This window comes from Coturnix japonica, chromosome 4 (assembly GCF_054131305.1).
Source record: "Coturnix japonica strain WE chromosome 4, WE-NBRP24, whole genome shotgun sequence".
NCBI classification, from domain to species: domain Eukaryota; kingdom Metazoa; phylum Chordata; class Aves; order Galliformes; family Phasianidae; genus Coturnix; species Coturnix japonica.
This window is the reverse complement of record NC_140666.1, coordinates 10,052,412-10,078,186: the sequence shown is the minus strand read 5'-3', so window position 1 is coordinate 10,078,186 and position 25,775 is coordinate 10,052,412. Positions and strand designations below refer to the sequence as shown.

Here is a 25,775-nt window from a genome sequence, read left to right as displayed (position 1 = left end):
CCCGCGGCCTTGCAGACGGCAGCCGCGCTCAGCCAATCAGCGCCGGGGGACGGGGCCGCGGGCGGAAAGCGCTGTGAATCGGCGCTGAGCGGTCCTCCCGCCGCCAGGGGGCGCTGTGACTCGGAGCTCCGCTCTCCGCATGAGGGGCGGTGCGGGGTCGCCGGGAGACGGAGGCGCCGCCGCCATGGAGCCGCCCGCCGCGGCCTGGGGCCTCGCCGAACGCACCGGGAGCCGCCCGGGGCCGACGGGGAGGAGCCGGCCGGGCGGGGGGCAGGGCCGGCGGGGGGACAAGGCGGCGGCGCAGGGTCTGCTCGGCGCTGAGCTGCGGGCGGGGCGGAGGGAGCCGTGCGTGCTGAGCTTGGCCCGGCGGGGCGGCCGCTACGGGTGAGTGCGGTAGTGCCGGGCCGGGCCTGAGGTGGCTGTACTGTGGGGTGCGCTGACGGGGCGTCCCTCGGGCGGTGGGCGTGCTGCTCCCGGCAGCCTTTATAGCTGTGCTGACAGCCTTTATAGTGTGCTAACAGCCTTTATAGCTGCGCTAACAGCCGTGTGCTTGCGGGGACGGGGTAGGTCCGGTGTTTTATACGGCTTCGCTCTGTCTGCAGGATAGTTATCCACTCGCAGGAGAGAGAAAACTCAGAGCCGGATTACATTCCCATCAACAGCCGCTTTAAGTGCGTGCAAGGTACGGACTCCCGCAGCGGGCTCTTTGTGGCAGCCAAATCCACTGCCGTTCTTTGGCGAAAACGGAATCTCGTGGTTTCTCTTGACCTCAGGATCTGTGTAGACTTCATGCTTCCCCTGGAAGTAAAACTTGTGGTTTATGGGCTCCTGTGCCTTCCACACCTGAGCGGGGCTGCCCTGTCTCAGCACACCTGCAAGGACCCGATGGGTTCAGGTGGCACAGAACTCAGCAGCTCTCAGCAGTGTGTTCACCTCACTGCCTGCCAGGCTCTGCATGCTTTTCTGTGCTGGCAGCAGCTGGGAGATGATTCCTGGGTGTTTCGTTCAAAACCTCCATAAACTGCCAGGTCCAAACAGCTGCACGTGGAGTGGGAAATAACTCAAGGTGTTGTCTAGGAAGAACATTGCCCCTGGGCGAAATGCTTGTTCAGCATCTTCTCCTGGTTTAGTTTATAACCTTCCGTATAACTCGGTGTAGTTCTGGCCATCATTTTGCTGTGTAAGAGAAGCTTTCAAGTTCATTGCCAGACTGGTGTTTCACAAAGGTGCTATGACTGTCCAGATCTGTAAGAGCTCTGAATATCAGCAGTCCCCCCTGTGACAGTTTGATGGTCCAAGCTGTCCAGATGTGCCATTCTTTCTGCTGTAGCTGTTATTAGTAGCAGAGGTGTTTCTTCCTTTCCTAGGACTTCTGTGGCTAGAAGCAAGCAATGTGCTTTTTTGAGTATGCGCTACCCACAGTATTCAAGGTGAAGTCTCAGTGCTTTTTCCTCTTCTCTTCCAGAGGCAGAAGAAACTCTGCTGATTGATATAGCTACAAACAGTAAGTTTTATAACGTGTGTTAAGCTCCTTTCAGGAAACTGTGCCCTGTTTTGGGCACTAATGAGTGCTTCTTTTACCTGCCTCCATACACTGTGTCCTTGGACCAGGAAGGGGTTGTATGTCCTCAAGTCTTTTCTGGCTTTTATAGGCATCCACTTGTCACGACACGGTCTTAACTGCCCAAATAAAAGTATTGGCAGTTGGTTAAACTTTAACTTCTTAAATCTCGTCTCGAGGCCCTGAATTGGCTTTAGAACCATTCTCATTTCCCTTCCATTTCTTTGACCTGATCTTGAGCCCCAGTTGCTATCTGCCTTTAATGGTGTGCATGTGGCAGCTCTCTCTACTCACTCATTCTGCTTTCCCTTTCAGTGCCTTCTTAGTACTTTTAGAGCTCTTCTTTGTGAGATAGCAGTGGGGAAAAGTTTTCCTAAAAACAGGAAAACGTAACTGGTGGTATTGCAGGTGGGATAAGCTCTGAAGTGCTGCAAAACTTGGTAAGGTGCAAATTGCCATCAGAAACAGTATCTGAATGTTACCTTCCATTGAAGAGCTCAGAGAATATGGAGTAATTCTATTGGCTCTGAGGGCATAACATCTGTCAAGCAGACCTGACTGTGAGTTTGTGTTTATGCCTGAAGCAGGCTGCAAGATCCGGATACAGGGTGACAAGACAGCTGAGAGGCTCTTTGAAATCCCTGATGAGGAGCATTGCTTGGGGTTCCTCTCGGAAGTGCAGAGCATACAGGAAGGTAAGCAGAGTTATCGCTGTATTCCTGAAATCCTCAGGCCACCAGCAGTATCTGATAGGGCTTTCCAGCTCAGTTAAAAGATTCTCTGCCTGAACATAAGGACTCAGCCAGCTGGCATCAGATGGAGAAGAACCTCCCAGGTCTATTGCAGGCCTCTTCTCCAAGTGCTGAAGTGGCTGTCACCCTTGCATACTCTGTGATGTGTGTATGACTGGGCCCTTGGTGGCAGGGTGCTGTGACTGATGCTGCATTTGGCACTCTGCCTACTGTACCATTTCCTTACTTCACTGTATCCCATGCAAAACAAAGCATCTTTGTCCTCTGATTCTGTTGCCCTGGTCTGTTCATTCCTTCTTGAGTGCTGTCTCCTCTCAGTGCCTTGGCTTGCATGTGTTAAAGTTCTGTTTTGCCTTGACCCTGTCACTCATTTTCTGCATTATCAGAGCTGGTGTATTGCTGTTATCATTTGTTCTTTCGCTTCCCGTGGAGCTACATTCCTTCCTTTTTCTGTTCTGAGCTGTATTAAATTGTTTTTCATGGTATCCTGCTTGGCTTTTTCTTTATAGGAGCTCTGGGGTTTGAGGATGACTTCAATGCTCTAAGCCTAGAGAAGAAAAGAAACATGCAAAACCACCAAGCAGGCTCTCGCCGGGAACCCCCACCTCCTCCTGTGCCTCCAAGTAGGCAGTAAGTGGCATGGTGAATCTCTTCCCTTTTTCCCTTCTCTTCCTCGACAGCAGAACCAGTTTTAATTCTGCTCTTGCTTCCTTTTGAGGTTTCAACGAGAGAGAGAAGGTACATCAAGAGACCAGCCAAAAGTAACCAACACCATGCGCAAAATGTTTTTACCCAACACCCATTCAGGACAAAGAGAAGGCCTCATCAAACACGTGCTTGCAAAGAGAGAGAAGGAATACGTCAACCTTGAGAACTTCAGGTTAGAGCTGTGACTAGACAGCACTGTGCAGAGAGGGTGACAAGACTTTGTAATCTCTTCTGTGAGCTCAAATCCAGCCCGGGTTTGAGATCTGACAACTGCAGATGCATTGCGAGCTTCACAGAATCACAGAATCACACAGAATCACAGAATTGTAGGGGTTGGAAGGGACCTCTAGAGATCATTGAGTCCAACCCCCCTGCCAAAGCAGGCTTTGGCACCCTACACCATGTCACACAGGTAGGCGTCCAGGCAGGTCTTAAATATCTCCAGAGAAGGAGACTCCACCACCTCCCTGGGCAGCCTGTTCCAGTGCTCCGTCACCCTCGATGTAAAGAAGTTCTTCTGCACATTCGTGCAGAACTTCCTATGCTGTACTTTCATCCCATTACCCCTAGTCCTATCCCCACTTGGCTTGGGTGCCTGAACAGGGATTTGTGCAGACTGAAAAGAATTGTCTGCAATACAGCTTCTCCTTTTGCGTCATTCCCTTTGTGAGTGTCAGATCTCGGGACCTTCTAGTAAGACTGAAGCAGTTGGCAGAAGGAGAAAAAAGGGAGCTGTCTCACTGCACAGCCTTAGCATCATCCCACACAACACGATTTTAACAGAGCCAGATGTTCGCTGGCCCCATTGAAATGTCTTTTGTTTTTGTAGCATTCTGCAAATTTGGTGTCACTGGAGATGAGCCAAGCCTAGGAATATTTTCAGTTACCCCATAGTTGGCATTACCCTGTGCACAGATTACTCATGTGTTCTCCCAGCCTGGATACTGTTTTGTGTACACTGGAAATACTGGGCTCGTGCACTGGTTATTGTGTTTTCTTACAGTTCAGCTGCTTTTGTATTGTAGATTTTTTGTGGGAACATGGAATGTGAACGGTCAGTCTCCAGACAGTGGCTTGGAACCCTGGCTGGTATGTGACACAGAGCCTCCCGACTTCTACTGCATTGGGTGAGGAGCAATTACCTTGTATTTACTTACAGTGCCAGGTTTCCTACTTGGTACTGGTGTGTTGTGTTTATCTGAAGCTTCTGTTGTGTTCTCAGAGGTTCCACAAAGCTGAGTTTTCTAAAGGAGAACTGCCATTTGGTTGAGGCAGGGTGTCAAGTTAAACAAGAGGTTACTGTCATGTAGCAAAAGAGATTTTACTTGGGGTGTCCCCAGAGCTCTCTGGCTGTCCTCAATCAGAAGTCATGCTTCTTGCAGAGAGGAGTTTCCTGTATTTGTTGCAGTAGGGTCTCAGAGGCGCTGATGCTTTAGGAACAGAGAATGAGGTTTTTCTACCAAGAAGAGAGATTCATGAAGGTTTCACGTTGGACCTTCCTGTAGAGAATGATCTGTGGCACACTGCACTTCTGCTAAGTTGGCTTGGTTTTAGATTCCAGGAGCTGGACCTCAGCACGGAGGCTTTTTTCTACTTTGATTCTGCAAAGGAGCAGGAATGGCTGGCTGCTGTGGAGAGGTCCCTGCACCCTCAGGCTAAGTATAAGAAAGTGAGTTCTGTTGGGTGGTATGGGGGGCTGTCAGAGGGTTGGAATTACTGGAAAGAGTGTAGAAATGGGTTTCCCATTTCCTCACCTGACCCAAAAAGCAGATTGGAGGAATGAAGGATGTGTGCTTGGCGTTTGCCTACCTGTCTGTGTGCCAGATATGCTGAGCTGCATCTGGAAAGTCTGCTTGTCCTGTTGTTGTAGGGGAATGCTGTATTTAGAAGCAGAAATTAGTAAAGATAGAGGATGAAAATAGGTATAAAATAAGAGGTAGATTTCAAGGAATTAGTATGCTCAATAAAACCGTAGCAGCAGGTTCAAGTTATTTCTTTGTGTTACTCTCCCACCATTGTATAGAAACAAGGTGTGTCTTGAGCTGGGGAATGAAATGAATAGTTTCTCCCTGAAGGAATGGAATAATCTGTGAGGAGAAATGTTCTGGAGGCTGCTACCTTGAGGCAGAATTGGTTCAGTTGTGGCACCTGCTCTTTGCTCTGATTGCTTTGAAACAAACCATTGTATTTCATCTCTCAGACTGTTTTGCATGAGCTGCTTTCCCTTTCCTTGTTGGCCCGTGTGTTCGCTGTCACACCCCTGTGCTGCTTGTTCTGTGTTGAGCTCAGAGCCGTGGGTTACAGGTGACAGCAGGAAAAGGGAATATCTCACTGAACTGAAGCTCGTGATGAAGGAGTTAGGGATCACAATGGGAACTGCAAAGAGGCTGATGTTCCTTTGCCTTTGTGTTACATGAGCTTTTAGGCAAACTTCTTCCACCCTTGCAAAAGGGGGAGGATATGCCTGCAGGCAGAGAGCAATGGCTGAAACCATAGATAAGCCTTTGTGGTTGCATGTGAATGTCACTCCTGCAGAGTGTGCTGAGTTCTCTGGCTCTTCCCATTTATTTCTGTGGTTTCAGCTTCTTCCTTCGCTATGTAGGCTTAATCCCAGCACATCTTAGTGCCTCTCAGGTGAGTGTGCAGGCCATGCTCAGCACTGGTTTTCAAGGTGATGACCCAAGGCTTATTTAGACAGCACAGGGAGACTGTGGGCCACAAAGTATCCTGGCCTTAATGTACCAGAGAGTCATCAGCAGACCTGTAGTCCCTTCTGGGAGTGCACACCAGTACTGTGTTAGCTCCTGTGAGCTTATCCCTCAGCTGAGAACTTCTTGGCTCCAGAAGGAGACTCCTTGCATTAGAGACAAAACTGCTGTGCGTTTGTGAAGTTTCTGTTACCCTGCAACAGTGTTTGTAGGGAAACACCACAGTGGGAAACGTGGTGAGCTCAGCGCTGCTGATGGCTGTTGGGAGATGACGGATTGTCTTCCAGAAGCTAACTGTAGGACAGGAGTATCCTTTGGGCTCTGTTGCAAGCATGGGTTGAGTACAAAACATAATGAGGAACTGAGAGGGACAGAGAAGTCAGGCAGAGCAGGCAGATGGGATATGTGTTACCACTGCCCTTCTGGAAACTCAGATTTGCTTTTATTTTTGCAGGTGCAAATGGTCCGTCTAGTTGGGATGATGCTGCTCGTGTTTGCTAGGAAGGATCAGCTGAGTAACATCAGAGAGGTCGTGACAGAGTCTGTGGGCACCGGAATCATCGGAAAGATGGTGAGTCACCGAGGCCAGTCTATTGCTTCTGTGTACCCATGCAAGAAATGGCACAGTCTGATCCTGTTCTCATCGCTGTGCCATCCCTGTGTTCCCCCGATGCCTCATGTGCGTTCTCTTCTAACAACCACTGACACCTGTTCTGCCCAGGGCAACAAGGGCGGCGTGGCGGTGCGGTTTGTGTTCCACAACACCACCTTCTGCATTGTCAATTCCCACTTGGCTGCTCACGTGGAGGACTTTGAGCGGAGGAATCAGGATTATAAGGATATCTGTGCCCGGATGAGCTTTGTAACCCCTGATGGTACCCTACCTCAGCACAACATCATGAAACACGAGTGAGTTTTGCTGTCTTCCTTGCTTGAAGTGGTGTTCAATAACAGAGATCAAGCCAAAATCACTGCAGCAGGAAGTTTTGCTCAGTTTTTAGGCTTATTTAACAGTGTAACTAAGAATACCAAGGCACCTGGTGCGCTACAGCACCTGCAGCCAAGCTGCCAGGTCACCTTTCTCTGCAGTCACTCATGCATTCTGTAATGGTGTTCTCCTCATGTATAATGTTCTTGTTTCAAGCAAGCAGCATTTCTGAGTCAGTGGCTGAGTATTATGGGGCTTGAAAACGTGGTGGGTTTTATCGTGGTAGTAAATAGAATATGAATATGGCAAGAAAAGGGATTGCAGGATGGGCAGAGTTTGTGCTTTTTAGGCTGTTTCTGTATAATGGGTGTTTACAATTGCTGTTTTAGTTTAAGTGAATCCAGTGGCATGCAGGCAATACTTGTTTTTTTTGTTGTTATGGAGTGACAGTGGTGCTGTATGATCCAAACCAAGCCCTATCACCAGTACAACAAAGCATATACATTAGCTTTTCACAAGCCTGCTACGAACTAACAATAGTTTTGTAGTTAATAATTAAGCCATTCAAAATGGCAAGTGTTGGATTGTCCTTGATAATCTCCAATGGAAAAGTTAGGGTTTAGTTGTAGACAGGAAGAGCTTTGATACTAAATGGAGGGATAGATTTTAATCCTTGAACAAAACCTTTATGGGTTAAAGAGAGAATATTGGCAGGATGTGGAATTGTTTGGAAACTCGAATGGGAGCAGAGTAGAGCAGGTACTGATGAGATAGGGCCGGTAGATAAGATAAGACAGAAACATTCTAGAGATCATAAAATTAAAGGGAGCGTAGCCATGCTATTGCAAATTGTGCATCAGTCAGTCTGTGCTCTGTGGGAGTTAAGTTCTGATCTGAAAGAAAGGCAGTGGGAAACAAACTGGTAGAACCATGGTGTATGGCATGGGCTGCAAGCATGTAGATATGTGCATGTAAGCCTGTGTAACTGGTTAACAAGCAGGAGCGAGTTCTGTGGTTGTCACCTTTTGTATGCAGGAGGAGTCTGAGTACCAGGTGGACTTTGTGTAGCTTGGGAGGTTTTGAAGCCTTGGTGAGACAGGTGGGTTTTGCTTCATTTAAGATTTGATGATGATCTCAAAGGCTATTTTCAGCCTGAGGCAAACTCTAGTATTTCTCATTAAACCAAGTCTACAGTCTCATGTGGGATTCCAAAGGAGATGCTGTAAAGGAGCAACAGGAGGGGTGGGACAGATGCCACTAGAAATTTCTACCATCAAACTCAGTCTTTCATGTTTCCTGTTTTCTTCTGTGTGTTTTGGTGTTAATCACCAGCAGCCAGTTCTCCTACCCACCCCTTGTTCCCTGGGTGGTTTGTGATACTGACTCCTGGCTCTTCTTTTCCATGTTTGTTTTCAGTGTTGTCATCTGGCTAGGAGACTTGAACTACAGGCTTTGTATCCCTGATGCCAATGAAGTGAAAAGCCTTATCAGTAAGAATGAGCTTCAGAAGTTGCTGATGTACGACCAGGTCAGTAAACTCCACCTTTGTTTGCTCCGTACTTGTGAGGTCATCTTGGTTCACGTTGTGCCTGTGCTTAGGAGGAGCTGGCAGGCTCTCTACAATAAGTGTCTATAGGCAGTGATGCTAGAACCTAGTAGAGCTCTGAGTGTCTTGGTGCCATCAGCCCCTTAAACCAAACTAGCTTGTACACAGTGCTGGGGTTAGCTTTGACTCAGACAATTGCTATGGAAGTGTTTTTGAGTCTTGTTGGAAGATGTCTCCTGTAAAGACATGCTGTAAGCTGGAACACAGGAATTTGTAACAGCAACAGCAGCTCTTATAGTCAGTGTCCTGGAAAAGGTATTGATTTAGAGACCATGACTTGGCTGCTCAGCCACTTTGATATAAATTCTGTGCTGTGGTCTTCCCCAACTTGGTGTTTCTTTGCTGTGTGCTGGAATGCAAGACAGCACCAGATGTGTCTTTGAGATGAAGGATTCTACCTGTGAAATGTGAACAAATATAATGTAATGGCATCTCTGACACACAATTTATCAACAAATCTGATTGTTTCTGTCCTGTAGCTCACTCAGTTGTGCTGTACTGCAGAGCTTCAGGCTGGAAACAACTGCAGCTTGGGTTTTTTTGTGAGAACAAAATCTAGAAAGCTTTGCAGCAGAGTAAAAGAGGAAAGGGAGGCAGTGCCAGGTTGTCATCTGAGCACAGTTCTGGATGCTTTTGCTGAACAATTGACAGTGAAATATTAATGATGGTGATGCTTAAGCCTGAAAACTGATGCAGGCATTTAGCACAGGTGGAACAATTAGTATTTCCCTGTGTGGTGTGGCAAGCAGCACTGTTCCTGGCTGTGTTCAGTCTGTTTGGAAAACACCCCACTAGTGTGTTGAATTTTGACCTTTGCTAAAGGTGTAATATCTGAGAGGCAGTTCTGGGATATCTGTGGTAAATCCTGTGTTGCTGTTGCTCTGTCTGTTGATCTGTTCTCGGATTCTGCTGGGGTTGTTTGGGGTGGTTTGAATTAGGGTTTGGTTTTGTTCATCTGGTTCTTTGGTTTGGTTCTGAAAAATGACCTTTTTCTGCTTCTAGCTGAATATTCAGCGTATTCATAAGAAAGCATTTGCAGATTTCATCGAGGGAGAGATTAAATTCATCCCTACATATAAATATGACTCTAAAACAGATCGCTGGGACTCCAGGTAAACTTGTTGCTAATTGACATTTCCTTGCAAAAGGTGTTTTCCTGCTTCTTAAAGGTAGAAATGCCTTTCAGTGGTGTTTGGAGGGCACAAGCATGTTTGTACTGCTTTGTCTTCCCTACTTTCCCTACCCATCCAGTGCACACTGAGCAGACACGTGCCTTAAACCTCAGTTGTTGTGATTCCAATACATGAAGGAAGGTAAACTAAACTCACAGATGCCTCTGCACTGGAGGTGGTTTTATTGCTACCAGAGACAAACAGCATAAAAGGAGTTGGAGAGGAAGGAATGCTCTCTGTGAGTCATTTCTGTCCCCTGACTTGCACACCCGCGGGGATGGCTACCTTGGGATAGCAGCAGGGGTTCCTCCTTGTTGCTGTCTGCTTTGTGCTTCCCACAAATGTTTATGTATCTGCTGCAGAAACTTGCTGTAAATTGAGAAAGTCTAAAGAATGTGTTCCAAACCATACAGCAATCAGATTTTACTCTGCCCCTGCTTATGAATCAGTACTGCAGTTAATCTGGAGAAGGAAAACCCAGGATTCAGACTTTGTAACGTAATAATAGTAACCGAGTAGACTTTTCCTAATGGAAGTAGTGGGTGATGGATCAAGCTATAATGTGCAGAAGGGTAGCAGAGCAGAAGAAGCGAGTGCAGTTTCGGTCCTGCTGCATGTAGGCTCAGGCTGTGGAAACAGTGCTGTTTGTGGTCATAGTTTCCTGATGCTGGAAGGGATTTTATCTACCATAGAGGGAAGGGGAAGAAAGCAGAAATCCCATAACATTCCAGCTGGGGGAAGTGTGGGAGTTCATTCCATCACTGCTGATGTGCTCATTGGTTGTAGAGGCGGGGAGAGATGCCTGGCCAGGTGGAGGAACTGCTTGAATGTTTATTAGAACTGTTGGATTCCTTTGTTAACCTGTGTTTCCTTGTAGTGGAAAGTGTCGTGTGCCAGCGTGGTGTGACCGAATCCTCTGGAGGGGTGGGAACATCAATCAGCTCCACTATCGCAGTCATATGGACCTGAAGACCAGTGACCACAAGCCAGTCAGCGCGCTTTTCCACATTGGGGTAACAACTTCTTTCTCTTGTGGGAGGGCAGGACCTCAGTATTGTCATGTGTTCCTTCAGGAGGTGGCCTTGTAGCCAAGGCACAGCTGTGAACGCTGTGACAAGAGGACAGAGAAAATAACAAATGAAGTGTGTCCACTCCATAGGTGTGCTGCTACCTGGCAGCCATGCCAGCCTGTACAGAGCAAACAGCAGTTGTAGTCTTTGTGTGCTGTGTAGCCCCGGTGTGTAAAGTGCTGCAGGTGTTTGCTGCCCTTTACCTTAGCAGCTGTAGTTATGTAATAGGGAAGAAAGTAGTCTTATTGGCTGCTTTAATAATTCTACTTATTTTCTGGGGTATAGACTGGAGAATGATGAGCAAGATGTTAATACTGTCCTAAGGAGACCACCCCCAGCAATTTCCTAGTAGCATGACCCGTTGCCCAGAAACACCCCATAAGAGTTCCTGTGAAAGCTGATCAGAAGCTTAGCTGAGCATTTTCTGATTTTCCACAGGTAAAGATTGTGGATGAGCAGAGATACCGAAAGGTGTTTGAAGATATTGTCCGCATGATGGACAGGATGGAGAATGACTTTCTTCCTTCGCTGGAGCTGAGCAGGAGAGAAGTGAGGATGAAATCCAAATCACCGTCCACTTCCCAAGCACATCAGCTTCAGAAGTGCTAGATTTCATTCACCAAACTGAACTGTAGGAAATGTATCTGTTACCTTGTGATCAGAAGTTAGATTAGAAGGAATGTCTTACCTTGCCTTCTTGACAGATCTTCTCTTAGAAGTTCCGCATTGTGTAGGCTTGTAGGCCGCAGGCTGCCATGATGAAGGCCTGGGTGGCATGTCTGTGCATTCTCTCACTACTAATGCGATCTGTTTTCTGCTCTCTTTGCAGTTTCACTTTGAGAACGTGAAGTTCCGGCAGCTGCAGAAGCAGAAGTTCCAGATAACCAACAATGGACAGGTTCCCTGTCACTTCTCCTTCATTCCAAAGCTCAGCGACAAGCAGTACTGTAAGCCCTGGCTTCGGGCTGAGCCTTGTGATGGTTTCCTGGAGCCAAGTGAGTTTTGCTGCTGGTGCAGCATGTTGGTGCAGGTTGCCATCCCATCTCTGATCAGTCCTTCCCTTCTTTCCTGGGTCTCACCCTTCCCACCATCATCCTTGTTTGGTCTTTCTGCTCAATTTTGTGGCCCTTCTCCCTGTTGTGTATGGTTTTGTCACTGTGAGGAGTGTGTCTCTGTTGATGCAAGCTGCTGCTTGTTGCAGATGAGAGTGTGGACATCTCCCTGGACGTGTACGTCAGTAAGGACTCCGTAACCCTGCTGAACTCAGGCGAGGATAAAATTGAGGATATTCTCGTCCTTCACTTGGACAGAGGGAAGGACTATTTCCTCACCATCAGTGGGAGCTACCTGCCCAGCTGCTTTGGCACCTCTCTGGAGGCCCTGTGCCGAATGAGACAACCCATCCGGGAAGTTCCAGTCACCAAACTCATTGACCTGGTAAGCAGCATTATTCCTGGAGCACAGGCTGCTGTCAGTGGGCATGTCCTATTTACCCTGCGGTTCTCTTAGCAGGGAGAGGACATACTCCCTTCTAAAAGCAGGAGTAATGCCTTCCGCTTGGGTCAGCTGTGCTGGCTCTTAGCTATTTTACTTCTTCCCAAGCATGAGATTGTTTTTTGTGATTTCCTTCCACCACCAGTGGCTTTTGGTAACCTGTACTTGATCTGTGATTTCTTCTACCGAATCTTAAATGCTACGTGGTGATGAGACAGAATAATGATCCCATCTCCCAGTGTATGCATTGCTGCCTGTCAGTGCTGGCATGTTCAGCTGAGTGACACTGATGTGCTATAAGCTGTATGACTGAAATACTCTCTTCTGAGATGGCATGGAGAGGGCTACAGGATCCTTTTCCTTCTGGACAGCTGTGGTATTTGCATTGCATACGGAAAGGAACAGGCAGGACTGGGGCTGAAGAAAGGAACTTGGTGCTGTTAAGTAAGCTGATGGCTACAGCTCAGCAAATGGCCAGTCCTGCAAACCTCTCTAGTCACTTCCTGTCACGCTAACCACTGTGATCAAGCTCTTCTGCAGTGCAGAGATAACTCTTAATTTCCCTAAATTTCACCAGTCCCTAGTGTTAATGTACACACTTCTGGAACCACTTGTATGTGTACGAGGAGGTATGTTTGTGCACATCATCATCCCTCATCATCCTTTGCCTTTTTGGTACCTGGTGGCTATTTCTGGGTTTACATCCAGTTTTTGGGGATTAATACTTGTTTTCAGCCTGTTTTCATTCATCTTTTCTCATGGTCTTTCCTGGCCTTGCTTCAGCACAGTTTAGCAGTTGTTGAGCTTTAGTCTACTTATCCATTCCTGTTCAGCCAGGAATGCCATTTATATTCTGTTCATGTGAACAGTTAGGGCAGTTCTTTCAGTCTCTCTGATGTCTTATAGCTGTCCTCTCTTCTCATACATTACAGTCTTGTCCTTCCATTCATTTCTTTGTCTGGTGAGCTGCTGCTTACTCACATCTGTAGATTTGACAGCTTCCACTCCTGCTGGCTTAAGCTCCTTTTTCTTCCCTTTAGTAGCTGCCCCACCCTTGCTGACTCTTCCAGTTCCCTCCCTTTCTAGTAAACATCCACTTTTCTCCCTGGCCCAACATAGAAATGTTTTTTTTTAATCACAAGATTAGGCTAAGGAGAATCCAGGTGGCAAGATAGGTTTTTTGCCTCCTCAGTTCAAGCAACTAATCCAGGCCTCCCTCCAGCTCCTCATGCTTTTCAGGATTCAGCTGTTAATCATCCCTTTTTTTTTTTTTAGAAATGTCTCAGACTTGGTCTGGAGCTTCTTGTCAGTCTTGGTGACTTCTCAGCCTCAGTGCTCAGTGCTGACTTCTTCCTCAATGGGTAGGAACTCAGGCCTGGCCTCTTAGCTTCTGGCCTCTTGGATACGCACTGTTGCTCTTCTGTCTAACTGTTCTTTGACACCTCTTCAGTTCCCATTACCTCTAGATTTCCTTCTTGTGTTATTCAATGAAACACAGAGAAGTACAGGAAGCAAAACAATCAGAGAAGAGTGAAACACAAAAGCACTCTGCCCCAGTATCTGCAGGAAGGCAGCAGTCTCTTCACTCAGTGAGGTCACTTTGACAGCAGTACTTCAGCTGGAACTTGTTAAGCAGACTGAAGGAATAAAATGTGTCACAGCCCAAAGCCAAGTTTAGTCACTTAGATTATAAAGCTAGTGTCATGCTAGAGCTATTTCAGGCCTGTTGTCTTTGATCTTACCTGTGAGCTGAGAAATTCTTGGAGACAGGAAAAGACAAGCACTTTCTACAAGGGAGAATGGTGAGTGTGTTAACCACTGCACAGCCCAGAGGTGTTTTGCTCCAGTTACACGTATTCAGCAAACGTTTAGACAGTGCAATGAAGGCAGTGTGTTATTTATATATTAAACATTCTTTATCTTGCACCTACATGGCATGAGGGCTTCACCGCATCAGGCAGTTTTCTTGGCCTGGCAAAACCATTATCTTCAGCAGAGGGAGATTTGGAGAGTGCAGGTCAATGAAGGTGTGAGAGGCAGCTTGGTGCAGGATAGCAAAGTGAAGGTGGGAGTGTTTAGAAATTATTCTCCTGGCTTTCTCAGGAGAAGCTGCTGCCACTTGAGCATCCTGCTTTTGGGTTTTCACTATTAGCATCTCTTCCTCTGGGTTTGTTTATTTTTTTTCTTGGTGTCCTTCTGTAGACTTTAAGAAGCCTCTTGAAAAGTCTTTTTCAGGTGCATGTTAGTCTCATGGAGCTAATTGTGCTGAATGCCCCAGGAAGAGAGGTAAGGAGCAGGACAGGCAGGCAGGGAGGTGGCAGTGAGGCTGTTGCCATGACTCATCCACTTACCAAACTAGCCATGCTTCTGTGCAGTGTGGCTCTGTGCTGTCCTCAGCCTGTGACTGCAGGTGTGACTGGTGCCTTGAAAGAAGATCCTGTGCTATCTCATCTTTGGAGCAAGCTGCTCTCTGCAGGGGGCTGATCTGTCCTAGTTGTGTTCAAACACAGCAAGTCTCCAAAGGAAGCAGGCACAGTACAAGTGGCAGAGGAGCAAAAGAGTTGCTCCTACCAGGCATGTCCTGCACCGTGGCTGCTGTAGCTTTGTATCCAGCTCAGCCCCTGAATGTTTTGTTTGCTCGCAACCTGAGAGGTCAATCTGCCAAAATGTAGCTTGCTTCCTCTCCTGCTGTCCCCTAAGCAGTGTCTTAAGCATCCAGCCAGCACGGCACTGTTGAGCAGACACTGCTTCAGCGTTGGCTGAGGGATTGGACGTGCAGCCTGGAGGGGCTTTGGCATGCTCCTCAGTGCAGTGTACTAATGCTATTAGATTGAGACAGACGAGCAGCCTGGGGTTTTGAGCACAAACGCTTGTTTCCCTGACTATACACAAAGCTGCTTAGGGGGCCTGCTAGCTCCACAGCTGCCACACAGTCAGAAGTACAGATTTAGCCTGGTGTATGTTTTCTCTCTGGCCTGGTCACAGGAGAGGATGGCTGAAATAATACAGGGACATCTATTTCCGACAGGGCAGATTCAAGAAAGGGAACTTCTTCCTGGCTGAGATCTTTCATCTGCCCATGGCTCAGCAGTGAGCAGCGCTGCTGCAGGGCTGCTTTGAGGAGTTCACAGAAATCCTGGTGAAGCTGTGCATCATGTGAGCAGGATTTCTGCTAACTGGCAGGCAAATCTCCTACTGTAGGTTTAGCTTTGGCCGTGTCAGCAAAACGTGTGAAGGAGCTGGCGTTCGGTGGGTGCTCATAATGCCTACTACGTGTCTGCTTAACGTGAGAACGCATTCTCTCTCTTAATGATACTTTTTCCTCTCTTTCCCACTGCTCTCAGGGAGAAGACAGCTTCTTAGAAAAGGTAACGCAATCGATTGCTGGGGAAGTCTGCTTCTTGATGACTTGTTTGTAAAGAATGAGAGTTGGGTTTCTGCTTGAAAGGGAAGGGGAGGTGGGTCCAGAGGGAGTGCTTTTTCCAGCAAAGCCTCTTAGCGCAACTGTGGGCCCAGAATAGAAGGGAACACATAGGAGCACAAAGTGACCCCACAGACAAGATTGGGCCAGCCCAACTGAGCTGCTTAAACCTCACCAAATTTGCTATGGGCAAAACCAAACAAACAAAACGCCTCCTGATCCAGGCAGCAGTAGTGAATGCCTCCAGCAAAGGCTGGTGAGCTGTCACGTGTGTGAATTAGCTCTAACCATGCATACAGGATGGGTTCACCACGGCAGCCTTACCAGATGTGGGGAAAGGGCTGAACTAATCAACTGCAATACTACGCTCTTTCCATCTTGACGTGCCCTCCTGCAGGAGGCAGATGTTCCTCTGCTTCCTGCAGCAGCAGTGCTTGGGCTGCCACTCCTTCCTAGCTGCAGGGAAGGGAGGATTTGGGTGCCTCCTGGGAGCATCCTTTCACAGAGCATCTTGCTTCCTGCGGAGAGAAGGCAGAGATGCCTTATGTTCCTCGCAGACAGCAGGAGAGGGCGCTCGGTGCCCAGCCGATGCTCAAGGACAGCCCAAGCCTCCCCTGCGTGTGCTCCAGCAGCTGGGAAGGACTCTGCAGCGCTCGGGAGGGCAGCCTGGTGGAGTGAGTGCTGCTCTGCTGCTCGGCCCCAGCACTACAATGCCCCACAGTGGGGACTTGTTGGTTGAAGAGCCTTTAGCTCTCAAGGAGGGTCCACAGCTCTTGTCTTTTCTCTCTTAGAAGGAAGTAGTGAGTAATGCGCTTGCTTAACTGCTTCTGAAGCTTCCCTGTGTGTGCCTGGATGGGTGAGGCAGGCATGTAGCCATGACCCAGCGGGCTGAAACTGAGTGGTGTGCAGGGCAAGCCTGTGCTGTGCCATGTGGCAAGCATGGCCAGTGCCTGTGTTGCTGGGGCTCGAATCCAGGGAATGCAAACCCAGCCCATGCAGGCTGCGGGTGATTGTGTGCACAGGGACAGAGATTGCAGTTGTCATGGAAGCTAGCAGCAAAAATGAAGTGCTTTATTTTGGTCTTGTGGTGTTTCTCTGCTGGTGTCTCTACGATGCTTGTGTTGGTCTCTTCTGGGTGGCTTTGCTGATTGTGCTTTGGGCGAACAGTGTGTGGTATTTTCTTGGGAGCACATGGGAACGTGAGCAATTGTAATGTGAGAATAAAATGAAGCAAGAAAATGTTGTTAAAGATCCATGTGTGGAGATTTCTGAGCAGTTGAGCTCCTCAGCAGCTTCGCGTGAGTACAGCAGGAAAACATGAGCATGGTGTTGGTGTAGCCTGTGTTCTGCAGGCACCTCTCCTTAGGAAAATCAGGAAGCAAACTTCAGAAAACCAAGCTGTTTGAGAGTCGTGTGTCATCATCAGAGTATGCAGGAGTCAGTAAAGACGTGTGTATCCGGAGATCAGCTGGGCTTAAACTAAAACGTGGAAGCTAATGCACCAGCAGGACTCGTTATGCTGCGATCCTCTGATGCTGGTGGGAGCGATGACTTGGACTTGTCCTCTGAGAGCTGGTGGCTTTGGGGACTGTCATCTGCCGCTTCATGGCGGGCCAGCAGGCTGTTCTGTGGGGTGGTGGGAAGGAGTGGGGCAGGGTCCTGATGTCTCTGTGCTGCTGGAGGGCCAGGTGAGTCCTGGGTGCTGCTTCTCCCCTCCTTCAGGCTCTCTATCCCAAGACCCTTCCAGAGGGACTGGGGTTTCCCTGTAACCTTGTGTGCTCTTTACCACCAGGAGAAGTCTGTGCTGCAGATCAGTTTCCTGAACAGTGAGGATGCAAGTGAGATGCCACTGCAGATGCCAAAGGAGATCTGGCTCTTGGTGGACCACCTATACAAACATGCTTGCCACCAGGTGAGGGAGATGGCTTCTGTCTGCAGCGGGAAGCTTTTGAGAGCTTGGTGACTCAGAATATCAGTGGCACCTGCAAATCAGCTCCAGTTTGGTGTTTATAAGGCTTTTCCCCTCTGGTTGAGGCGTTGCCTGGGCACCATTTCTCACCCTGCAATCACTGTGTCCCTCAGCTTCCATGAGGAAGGTGACTTTTCTCATCCCTGTGCTGACACCACTGTCTTTGGCAGGAGGATCTGTTTCAAACTCCAGGCATGCAAGAGGAGTTGCAGCAGATCATTGACTGCCTGGACACCAGTATCCCTGAGACAATCCGTATCCTTGCTGCGCATGGCATTCCCGAGAGCCTTCTGGATCTCGGTTCTACTGTGAAATCTCCCTTGGGAAAGCTTTTGTGGTAGGGTCCCACTGGGAGGTCTGGCTCTTCTCTGCACCCCAGAGGTGCCCTCTGCCTGGGCTGGCTAACAGCTGCAGGGAAGCTGCTGTGAGGCTGTGCTGAGAGCAGGAACTGACAGCTGGTTTCTGGGGAGCACGGCCTGGAGAAGGGGCTGCTGGAGCTGAGGGTCTCAGGGGTGGGCAAACGCAGTGCAGGGTGCATGGAATAGCGTTTTACATGGTTGGGGGAGAGCAGAGAGGGCTGTGGTGTTAGGAAGCAATTAGGTAGGCAGGGCTCTGGTGCAGCAGCTAAGCAAACAGCAAGGCAGAAAGGGGGGGTGGTCCATCTGCTCTGTGTACCGCTTGACTCCCTCCGCCCAGCGGGCAGCAACCACTCTGTGGCTGAAGCACTCCTCATCTTCTTGGAGGCCCTGCCAGAGCCGGTGATCTGCTATGAGCTGTATCAGAGGTGCCTCGACTGTTCTCACGACAGCCGGCTCTGCCGACAGGTGTGGAGCCTTCCCTGCTGCTCTGGCTCAGTGCTGGGGCTCACTCTGTTCCTATGGGCTGGCACAGAGCTTTGGGAGGGTATGCTCTGGGGCAGTTCATGGTGAGTACAGTGAGCTGGGTGCTCTGGCTGTGCCCATCTACCAGAAGGCTGCTGCTGCCATCCTGGGGAAGCTGGGGGCTTCTGAAGAGACCTCAAGTGTGCATGGTGTCACCCTGAGCACATGAGGAATAGCCCCAGGGATTAAAACAACCTCCCCTGGTCCCAAGAGCTTAAGCACCTGCAGAGCACCACGGTTCCTCTGCTTCCTCTAAGGACTGTGAGCAGCTCCTAGAAGCAGCTGTTGGGGCTCCTGGCTGGAGCAATGCACCCATCTGTGTTTTCTTTGCAGGTGATTTCCCAGCTGCCTCGCTGCCACCGCACTGTGTTTCGGTACCTGATTTCATTCCTCCGAGAGCTGCTCAAATACTCTGAAGACAACAACGTCAGTGCCACCATGATCGGTAAGGCCATGTCGGGATGTATCCCCTTCTCCCTGGGATGTATCCCCTTCCTGGCACCTCTCAGGTCTCCATTCTTTATCTGTAACTTTGCCTCTGCAGCCACCTTGTTCACCAGCCTCCTCCTGCGGCCTCCCCCCAATCTGATGGCCAAGCAGACCCAGCAGGACCGCCAGCGTGCCATCAACTTCCTCTATGGTTTCTTGCTTGCTGGGGATGAGGAGTGACTCCTGCCTCTTGCCAAACTGGGCCCCGTGCCACTGGTGGCTCCTGAAGGGCAGAAGGCTCTAAGCTACTCTAAGTGCCGTGTTTACAGTTGCGAGGGAAGCTCTCTGCTCTCCTTCCCGCTGCTGTACCCCACTCTGCAGAGGACCTGCACGCTCATTGCACTGCCATCCATGACAGGAGCTTCCTGCTTTCTCCCCCCGGATCTGGGTGGCTCTGCTGGTAGCTGAGCATGGTGCCAGCAGCCATCCCTTAGTGTCACCAGTTCCCTGCACCACGCTTTCTCTCTCCTTGTCACCCCCTGAAGTCGTTGCAGGGAAGTTTGGAGACTGCTGGAGCCGTTGTCCCCATGGTGCCAGACATGAGAGCTCTGTGCTGTTACAGGTGTAAGGTGTGTGCCACCCTCAGCCATGCAGCAGACTGAGTAACCCAACACACCATCACTGTGCTACAAAAGGACTGTGCCAGGAGAGTTAGTGGACACGTGGCCTCCTCCCTTCCCTCTATTAGTGCAGTATCCTCTTTCCTGTTTCCCTGTCTGTGGGTAAGGCTTTGTCATTCCTGGCCCCTGGGTTTCTGGCACCAGAGCACTGCACCCCCTTCTCCCTTCCCCTGTTCCCTGGCTTCCTTCTGGGCCAGTGGTGCTGGTGGCTGAGCAGAGGAGCCTGCATCAAACAGCACCATGGGCTGCACACGGTTTCCCTGGGGCATGGCACAGAGCAGGACCCAGCCCTTCCTGAGGAGCAGGTCTGGGGGTTTGTTCAATGTTGGGTGCCTTCCTATCTGTCCTGACAGGGAGAGGAGTAAGAATGGGCCTCAAGTGTAGCAGGACAGGAGCTGGGGGGCCTCTGGGGCTGAGGGACTGCAAAGGGGGCTGCAAGTGGGAGCCTGTCCCTGCTCAGACACTGAGCCCTGCCTGCACCATGAGCTGCGGGTGCCTGTGCTCAGCCTGAGACCCACATACCCAGTCACATCCCCCTGCCTGCGTTCCCCTGCAGCCGGGGTCCAGGACCTCGAGGCTCTTATTATTGTTTTTGTTTCATTTGGGGGTTTTTTGGTTTTTTTTTGTTTTTTTTATTTTTAAATTACATAATTTATTGGAAATCTGTCTGTTACAAATAAATCTCGGTTGTGCAAGCAGCAGTTCAGCCAGGCTGGAGCTCAGACCAGACCTGTACCCATCACATCACAGGGGGCTACAGCATCCCATGGCACAGAGCTGCCCCGAGTGCTGCTGCCTGTGCTGGCCCTCACCTCCCCCTGTCCTGGCCCTGATGCCACGTTGTGGAGCGGGCACAGCTCTGTTTGTACTGCAGCACAACACCAACCCCCCCCCCCCCAGCCCTCCCGGCTCAGCATCTCAGAGCAGAGCTGGAGAAAGCTGGCCGCATCCTGCCGCAGGAAACGGCCACCGGTGTCATCTCCATCTGCATCCTGCCTGCTCCTTGAGCGCAGGGCTGTGCCCGGGCAGCTGCTCCTGACCCCGGCCCTGCGCAAGGTGCCGGTATTGTTCCTTCGGCCGCCGCATTCCTGCCACTGCCGGCGGAAATGCCGGAGCGGGCGCAAAGCCTCGTGGCTCCCCAGGGATACAACGAGGGCTGTGCTCGCGTGTCCTCGAGGCCGTTCAGCTCCTTGGCAGCTCCGAGTCCCGCAGCGGGTTTGGGGACTGAGTACAACCGGGTCCCGTAGCGCTGATGTCCGCGCAGTGTGGGCAGCGCGGGTACCCGTGGCTCTGCACCCACCCTCATCCCTCCTGCAGCAGGTGAGCGGCTGGCACGGCGCGCAGCGCAGGGATCGCGGTGCAGCCCGGCAGCCCCCACCTGCCTGCAGGCAGCCGGCCAGGCCAGGAAGAGCCAGAGATTCCTTCGTCCTCCCGGCCCAGGAGCCTTTTCCTCCAGCACCGCTGGCCACGGCCCAACCGGGGGGACCTCCCTGGCCTCCCCCTTCCAGGGCAGCCGCGAGGCCGCTGGGTGGGAGCAGCACATCCTAACCCTGTACTGCGGTACCCGGCAGCCTCTGAGCCCCGGGGAGGGGAAAGAACCCAGCCGGGTCTCCGCAGCCGTGCGGCGTGTCGGGATCGCGCTGGCACTCGGCCGGGAGTGCATCCCTCCCGGTCCCCGAGGATGAGCTCATGGAGGCCAGCTGGGCCCAGCCCCGCTTCCCCCGGGCCCCTGCTCACAGCCCCGCAGCTGCAGGCTCTATGCTCCTCCGCGGCCCCGTTAACCCCCTCCCCCCCGCTGCTGCCTGCGGGACCCCCACCATCGTGCCTCTCTAGCTCTCCCAGGGCAGCCCAGCACCCCTCCTGCAGGAGATGGGAGGCTCAGGGGCTGCACACGAAGCTACCCTATGGTGCTGTCCTGCCTTGGGGGATTCCAGGGTGGTCCCGTCGCTTTGCACAGCTCAGCCCTCATCCAAGTGTAAGATTTGCTTGCTGAGCCCTAAGCTGCAGCCCTCCTGCATGGGCCTGGAGGGACAGCAGGGAGAGGTGCCTGCAGCTGCTTGCCTACCAGGACCCACAGCGATGGAAACACTGGGAACTGAAACAGCAAGGGCAGGGCTGTCAGGGACATCAGCAATAGGATCACCAGGGACGTGGATACCAGAGACAGGGACACCAGGAATAGGGACACCAAGAATAGAGATGGCAGGAGGACACCAAGAGCGCAGAGTCTGGGAATGGGGACAGCAGATGGGGGTCGCAGGGATCCGGAGCTCACAGTGCACGGCTGAGGCTGGCTGGGAGTCCAGCAGCCACCGGAAGATGGCAGCAGCCAGAGGTGCCCAGGAGCAGCACAACCCCAGACAGGGGTGCTGCATCCAGTAGCTGGTAACCACGGCAACATCAGCATCGTGGTGCTCACACCCGGAGTTACACACCGCTTCTGGCTAGTGAGATGCACAATCCCCCAGCCCGGCTGCTGTCACAGCACTGATGCCATCATCGGCACCACGGGGACAATGATGGGATGGCTGCATCCCTGCTCAAGCCACATCGCACCCCTCCCCAGCCCCACAGGCTGCAGAACATCCCCCAGCCCTTCGTTCAGTTCACACCACCACCACCACAAGCACTTATTGTCATCATAGCTCTTTATAATAAAGATGTATTTACACAGAACAATTCTTTACAGACGTGACAGACGCGGGGACCAGAAGGGCCTGGCACCGCTGCGGCCCTTTCGGGGTACATCAGTGCCTCCTGCAGAGCCCCGGGGGTGGAAACCCCACAGAGCAGCTCACACGGGGTCAGCACCATGGGAATAAATAGACCCCTCCAGGAGGGGATGGGGCAGGACCCCACGGAGAGCTCCTCCGCCGGACAAAGTGCTTTATGCAGAGCCCCTGGACCGGGCACACCGGGAGGACACGGTGCCAGAGCCACCAGGGACAGCTGCAGGGAGGTGATGCCAGCTCAGGGGTGGGCTCAGGGACGAGCAGAGCGGGCAGCGGGGACGCATCCTTGGAGCGCTGGCGGTGGTCCTGCAATGAGAGCAAAGGCCGGTGGGATGAGCGCGCTCCCGGCACCGCCACGCGTGTCCCCTGCACGTCACTCACCTCCATCAGAAGGGCATGGGGCCCTTATGGGACAGCCGTGGCCGGGGACGGCGCAGCCTCCTCCACCCTCCTGGCCGCCGCACGTTCCCACGCCGCGCACCCCGTGGCCGCACCAGCGTTCGGATGAGGCCGTCCTCGGGATCCATCCCATCCAGCCCCGCTCCCAGAGGCCCTGGGGGATGGCAGAACAGCGTGAGCGGGTGCCCTGCCCACACGCGGGGTGGGGATGCTCCGGGAGCTGGGCAGCATCTCCCGTTTCCTCAGTTACCCCCGGCAGGAGCCACGCACTGGCAGAGCGCTTCCTGCAGCCACATGGCCGGGCCACCTGCCCGGTGCCACGGCTGTCACCAAAGGGCACGGCAAAGCCCCGACTCAGGCTTCGATCCCAGCCCCCCGCGCCCATCCCGGAGCCACCCGTGGCACACAGCTCGGGTGTGTGCTCCAGCACCACCAGCACGTGGATGGCACCAGCGATGGCACGGCCGCCTCCCGGCACCCGATGGCACCGGCTGCTCCCGGCCGTTCTTCGGCCTCTCTGCCCTCGGGACAGGCTGCGGTTTGTTGGCACCATGAAAAGCGCTTTGTCCTCTCTTCCCCCTGGGGCCGACGGCTCTGCCTCCCCCCGCCCTCCCCGACCCCGCACAGCGCTCAGCCCCTCACTCACTCACCCGCGGACGCGGCGCTCAGCGCGAGGCAGAAGAGCAGCAGCAGCGCCAGCAGCCAGCGGCGCGCCGCCATGCTCCGCCCGGCGCGGGGACACGGACACGCGGGGACACGGACACGCAGGAGGCGGTGGCCCCGCTCCGGGATCGCCGCATTTGTAGGCGGTGAGAGCCCGGCCCGGCCCCGCGCCCGCCCGGTCATGTGGCCGCCGGCACCGAAGGGGGGGCGGGGGGGTCCGCAGCTCGCTCCGCCCCCTCCGCGCTGCAGCCCCCCGGGGTGCCCAGGGGGTGGCATCCGAGGGGACGTGAGCACTGGGAGCGCCGAGGCTGGTCCTGGAGAGTGTCAGCCCCGCAGCCAGCTGGGGAGCAAAGGGAGGGACCTCCGAATTATTGAGGTCGGAAAAGATGTCTAGGATCCCCGAGCCCACTCCCCTCCCCTCCACCCCCCACGCTCCCCGCATCAGTGTGGCCGGGAGCGGGACCCGGGGGGAGCTGGGGGTGGCGGTGCCAAAGCACTGAGTGAGGAATCACGGTGACCCGATGGGATCCCGCTGTCCGGAAAAGTGTTGAAAAGGGGAATAAGGAAGAGCCAGGAAGCTGCAGGCCGGGCAGTGTCAGTGCTGTGCACGGCGTGCTGCTCGTGTAGCAGAACCTCCTGGACGCTGTACGAGGTGCTCCAAGAGCCCAGGGGTGGTGGGGTCAGCGCACACGGGCTGGGGAAGGACCGGTCCTCCTGATCCACACCCAGAGCTCACGGTGCTGGTGGACATGGACTGACGCAGTGCATCTGGATGTGTACAGAGCACCGGGGCTGTCCTGCTGCCACTGCATCGCAGGGATGTGGATGTGGCAGTTGGACTGCTTGGAGGATAAGGAATTGTTCAGGTTGCCCACAGAGAGCTCCGCAGCTCTGTGCCAAGCAGGGAACAGTGACCAGTGGTGTTCAGGTCTCTGGGGTGGGACTGGAGTGATTTAACACCTCTGTGACAAGGACAAGAGACTGAGCGTACCCTCAGCAGAGCTGCAGGCATCACGCAGCTGTGGAGGAGCTGGAGGGGATGGATGCCATCCAAAGGGATCTGTGGGCCTCACGTGGGCCCATGTGAATCTAATGAGGTTTTAGTGAGGCCAAGGAGCTGTACCTGTGTCAGGTCAAACCCAGAGGTGGGTAGAGGAGAAAGAGAACTCCTGGAGAGCAGTGCTTGGGGCTGGTGGGTGTGGGCTTTTTGTTGGAGGTAAGAGGGAGATGTTTTGCTCGGTAGGAGGTGGGTGGACCCAGGGACACAGCAGTGGGCACAGACAGGAGCACAGAAGGGTCCCCTGCTCCTGGGAAGTGTTTCTGTGCTGTGAGTGTGGCAGAGCAGTGGCACAGCACCCAGAGGGGCAGTGGGTGCCCACCCTTGGAGCTGTGTTACATCAGGGTGTGCTCCTGGCACCTTGCTTGGGGTGTCCCTGCTGGAGCCCTGGGCTCCTTCCAGCTTCAGGTGCTCTTTGCAGGTGAGGGCTGTGGAGGTGTGAGATGCCTGTTCAGGGCACCCCAAAACCACCTCTACAGCGTTGCTGATGTGTGACTACTGATGTGCAGCTGGACACGAGTGGGACTTTTCTGGCAGATAAAGGCAAAGCGACAGTTCCCCATCCCTACAGAGCTCCAGAGCTGCTGCAGGCACAGCTGGAAGGTGCACCACCCCTTTGGGCTGCAGCTGGGTGCCCCGTGCCCTCTTGCAGTGCTCCCCATTGCTGGCAGATCCCCAGTCCCCCATTGCAGGGGATTTCCCCTGGACCCCAATGCTCCTACACTGCCTTCCGCATTCCTGGGGTCCCAGGGGTTCCCTCCCTCCCTCCCACCCCACGTCCTGTTTGCTTGGGCGCATCACCCCGGCCTGAGTCACCCCACGGCCCTGCAGGTGGCGGAAGGCTAACAATAGCCCACAAAGGGAGGATGTCTCCCCCAAGCCTTCCTCTGGGCCCGTCGTCGAGGAAAGCTCCCGGGGGTGGGGGGGGGGGGGCCGGGCCCCACCGGACGCACAGTGGATGGGCTTCGTCCGGTCGAGGCCACTGTGCTCAGAGCAGCCCCCGGTGAGCGGGTCCGGGTCCCTGGGGATGGCTGGAGGAAGAGGAGGAGGAGGATGTGCAGCATCGTTAGCACGTTTCGTTAATTAGCGGGGCGGAAGCGGAGCGATGCCTGCTGGTCACCGTGGCAACCGCATGGCGCATCCTTGAGAAACTTCGGTTGCTGTGACGGTCGCAGAGGCTTCATGGCCACCGTGTCCCCCCACCCAGCGCTGTGCTGGGGCTCCCGCACGACCCCTCCTCATGGAAGGACCCACCAGAGGGGCTCCGGGTGACAGCAGCCTGACCGGGGGCATCAGTGACTCGAATGTGCCCGTTCTCGGCTCGCTGCCGTTCCCAGGGGCGGGGTGGTGGTGATGCCTTCAGGTCCCGCTGTCACCTCCCCTCCGCGCAGCGCTGGGACGCGGCCGGGCCCCACGGTGCGGTCGTGGTGCCATCTCGTGGCCGACAGCTTCTCATTGACACTGCGGGACGGTGACCGCACGTGGGCAGGGTGGGCTGTTCCTAAAGCGATGCGTTGTTTATTTCCTGCAGGACCCACCCGACGG

At 52.9% G+C, this 25,775-nt stretch overlaps 2 protein-coding genes across 10 annotated transcripts; one reads left to right on the top strand and one right to left on the bottom strand.

The window, feature by feature from the left end:
• Positions 1–107: 107 nt before the first annotated feature.
• Positions 108–20,080, top strand: OCRL (OCRL inositol polyphosphate-5-phosphatase). Of its 9 annotated transcripts, XR_014945100.1 has the most exons (23): positions 109–384; positions 603–682; positions 1,466–1,504; positions 2,146–2,256; positions 2,823–2,943; positions 3,032–3,193; positions 4,047–4,148; positions 4,576–4,690; positions 6,184–6,300; positions 6,451–6,638; positions 8,074–8,185; positions 9,266–9,375; positions 10,313–10,448; positions 10,944–11,054; positions 11,335–11,500; positions 11,707–11,942; positions 13,275–13,360; positions 15,344–15,367; positions 17,213–17,332; positions 17,560–17,644; positions 18,086–18,213; positions 18,604–18,715; positions 18,815–20,080. XR_014945100.1 is itself a non-coding variant. In XM_085544476.1 (22 exons), the coding sequence occupies exons 1-22, from the start codon at positions 140–142 to the stop codon at positions 18,937–18,939; spliced, it is 2,742 nt and encodes a 913-aa protein (XP_085400602.1). In that variant the 5' UTR covers positions 112–139; the 3' UTR covers positions 18,940–20,080. The 9 variants fall into 9 exon arrangements, 6 of the variants coding, with proteins under 6 accessions (XP_085400605.1, XP_085400602.1, XP_015715535.3 ...); XM_085544476.1 differs by lacking the exon at positions 13,275–13,360 and having other exon boundaries at positions 112–384; positions 2,149–2,256; XM_015860049.3 differs by lacking the exon at positions 13,275–13,360 and having other exon boundaries at positions 112–384.
• A 1,929-nt stretch (positions 20,081–22,009) lies between these two features.
• Positions 22,010–23,415, bottom strand: APLN (apelin). The gene is made up of 3 exons (XM_015860062.3): positions 23,161–23,415; positions 22,493–22,664; positions 22,010–22,417 (listed from the first exon to the last, which is right to left on the bottom strand). Exons 1-2 carry the CDS (start codon positions 23,354–23,356, stop codon positions 22,498–22,500), a joined length of 363 nt encoding a protein of 120 aa, XP_015715548.2. The 5' UTR covers positions 23,357–23,415; the 3' UTR covers positions 22,010–22,417; positions 22,493–22,497.
• Positions 23,416–25,775: the final 2,360 nt, after the last annotated feature.

Bases quoted from the DNA above. Each gene is read 5' to 3' on its own strand.
- OCRL (XM_015860049.3), top strand. From the start codon at position 140: ATGAGGGGCGGTGCGGGGTCGCCGGGAGACGGAGGCGCCGCCGCCATG. The intron at 15,368-17,212 runs GTAACGCAATCG...CTTTACCACCAG, and splicing joins AAGACAGCTTCTTAGAAAAG to GAGAAGTCTGTGCTGCAGAT. The intron at 18,214-18,603 runs GTGTGGAGCCTT...TTTTCTTTGCAG, and splicing joins ACAGCCGGCTCTGCCGACAG to GTGATTTCCCAGCTGCCTCG.
- APLN (XM_015860062.3), bottom strand. From the start codon at position 23,356: ATGACCGGGCGGGCGCGGGGCCGGGCCGGGCTCTCACCGCCTACAAAT. The intron at 22,665-23,160 runs GTGAGTGAGTGA...GCCATCCCCCAG, and splicing joins GCTGAGCGCCGCGTCCGCGG to GGCCTCTGGGAGCGGGGCTG.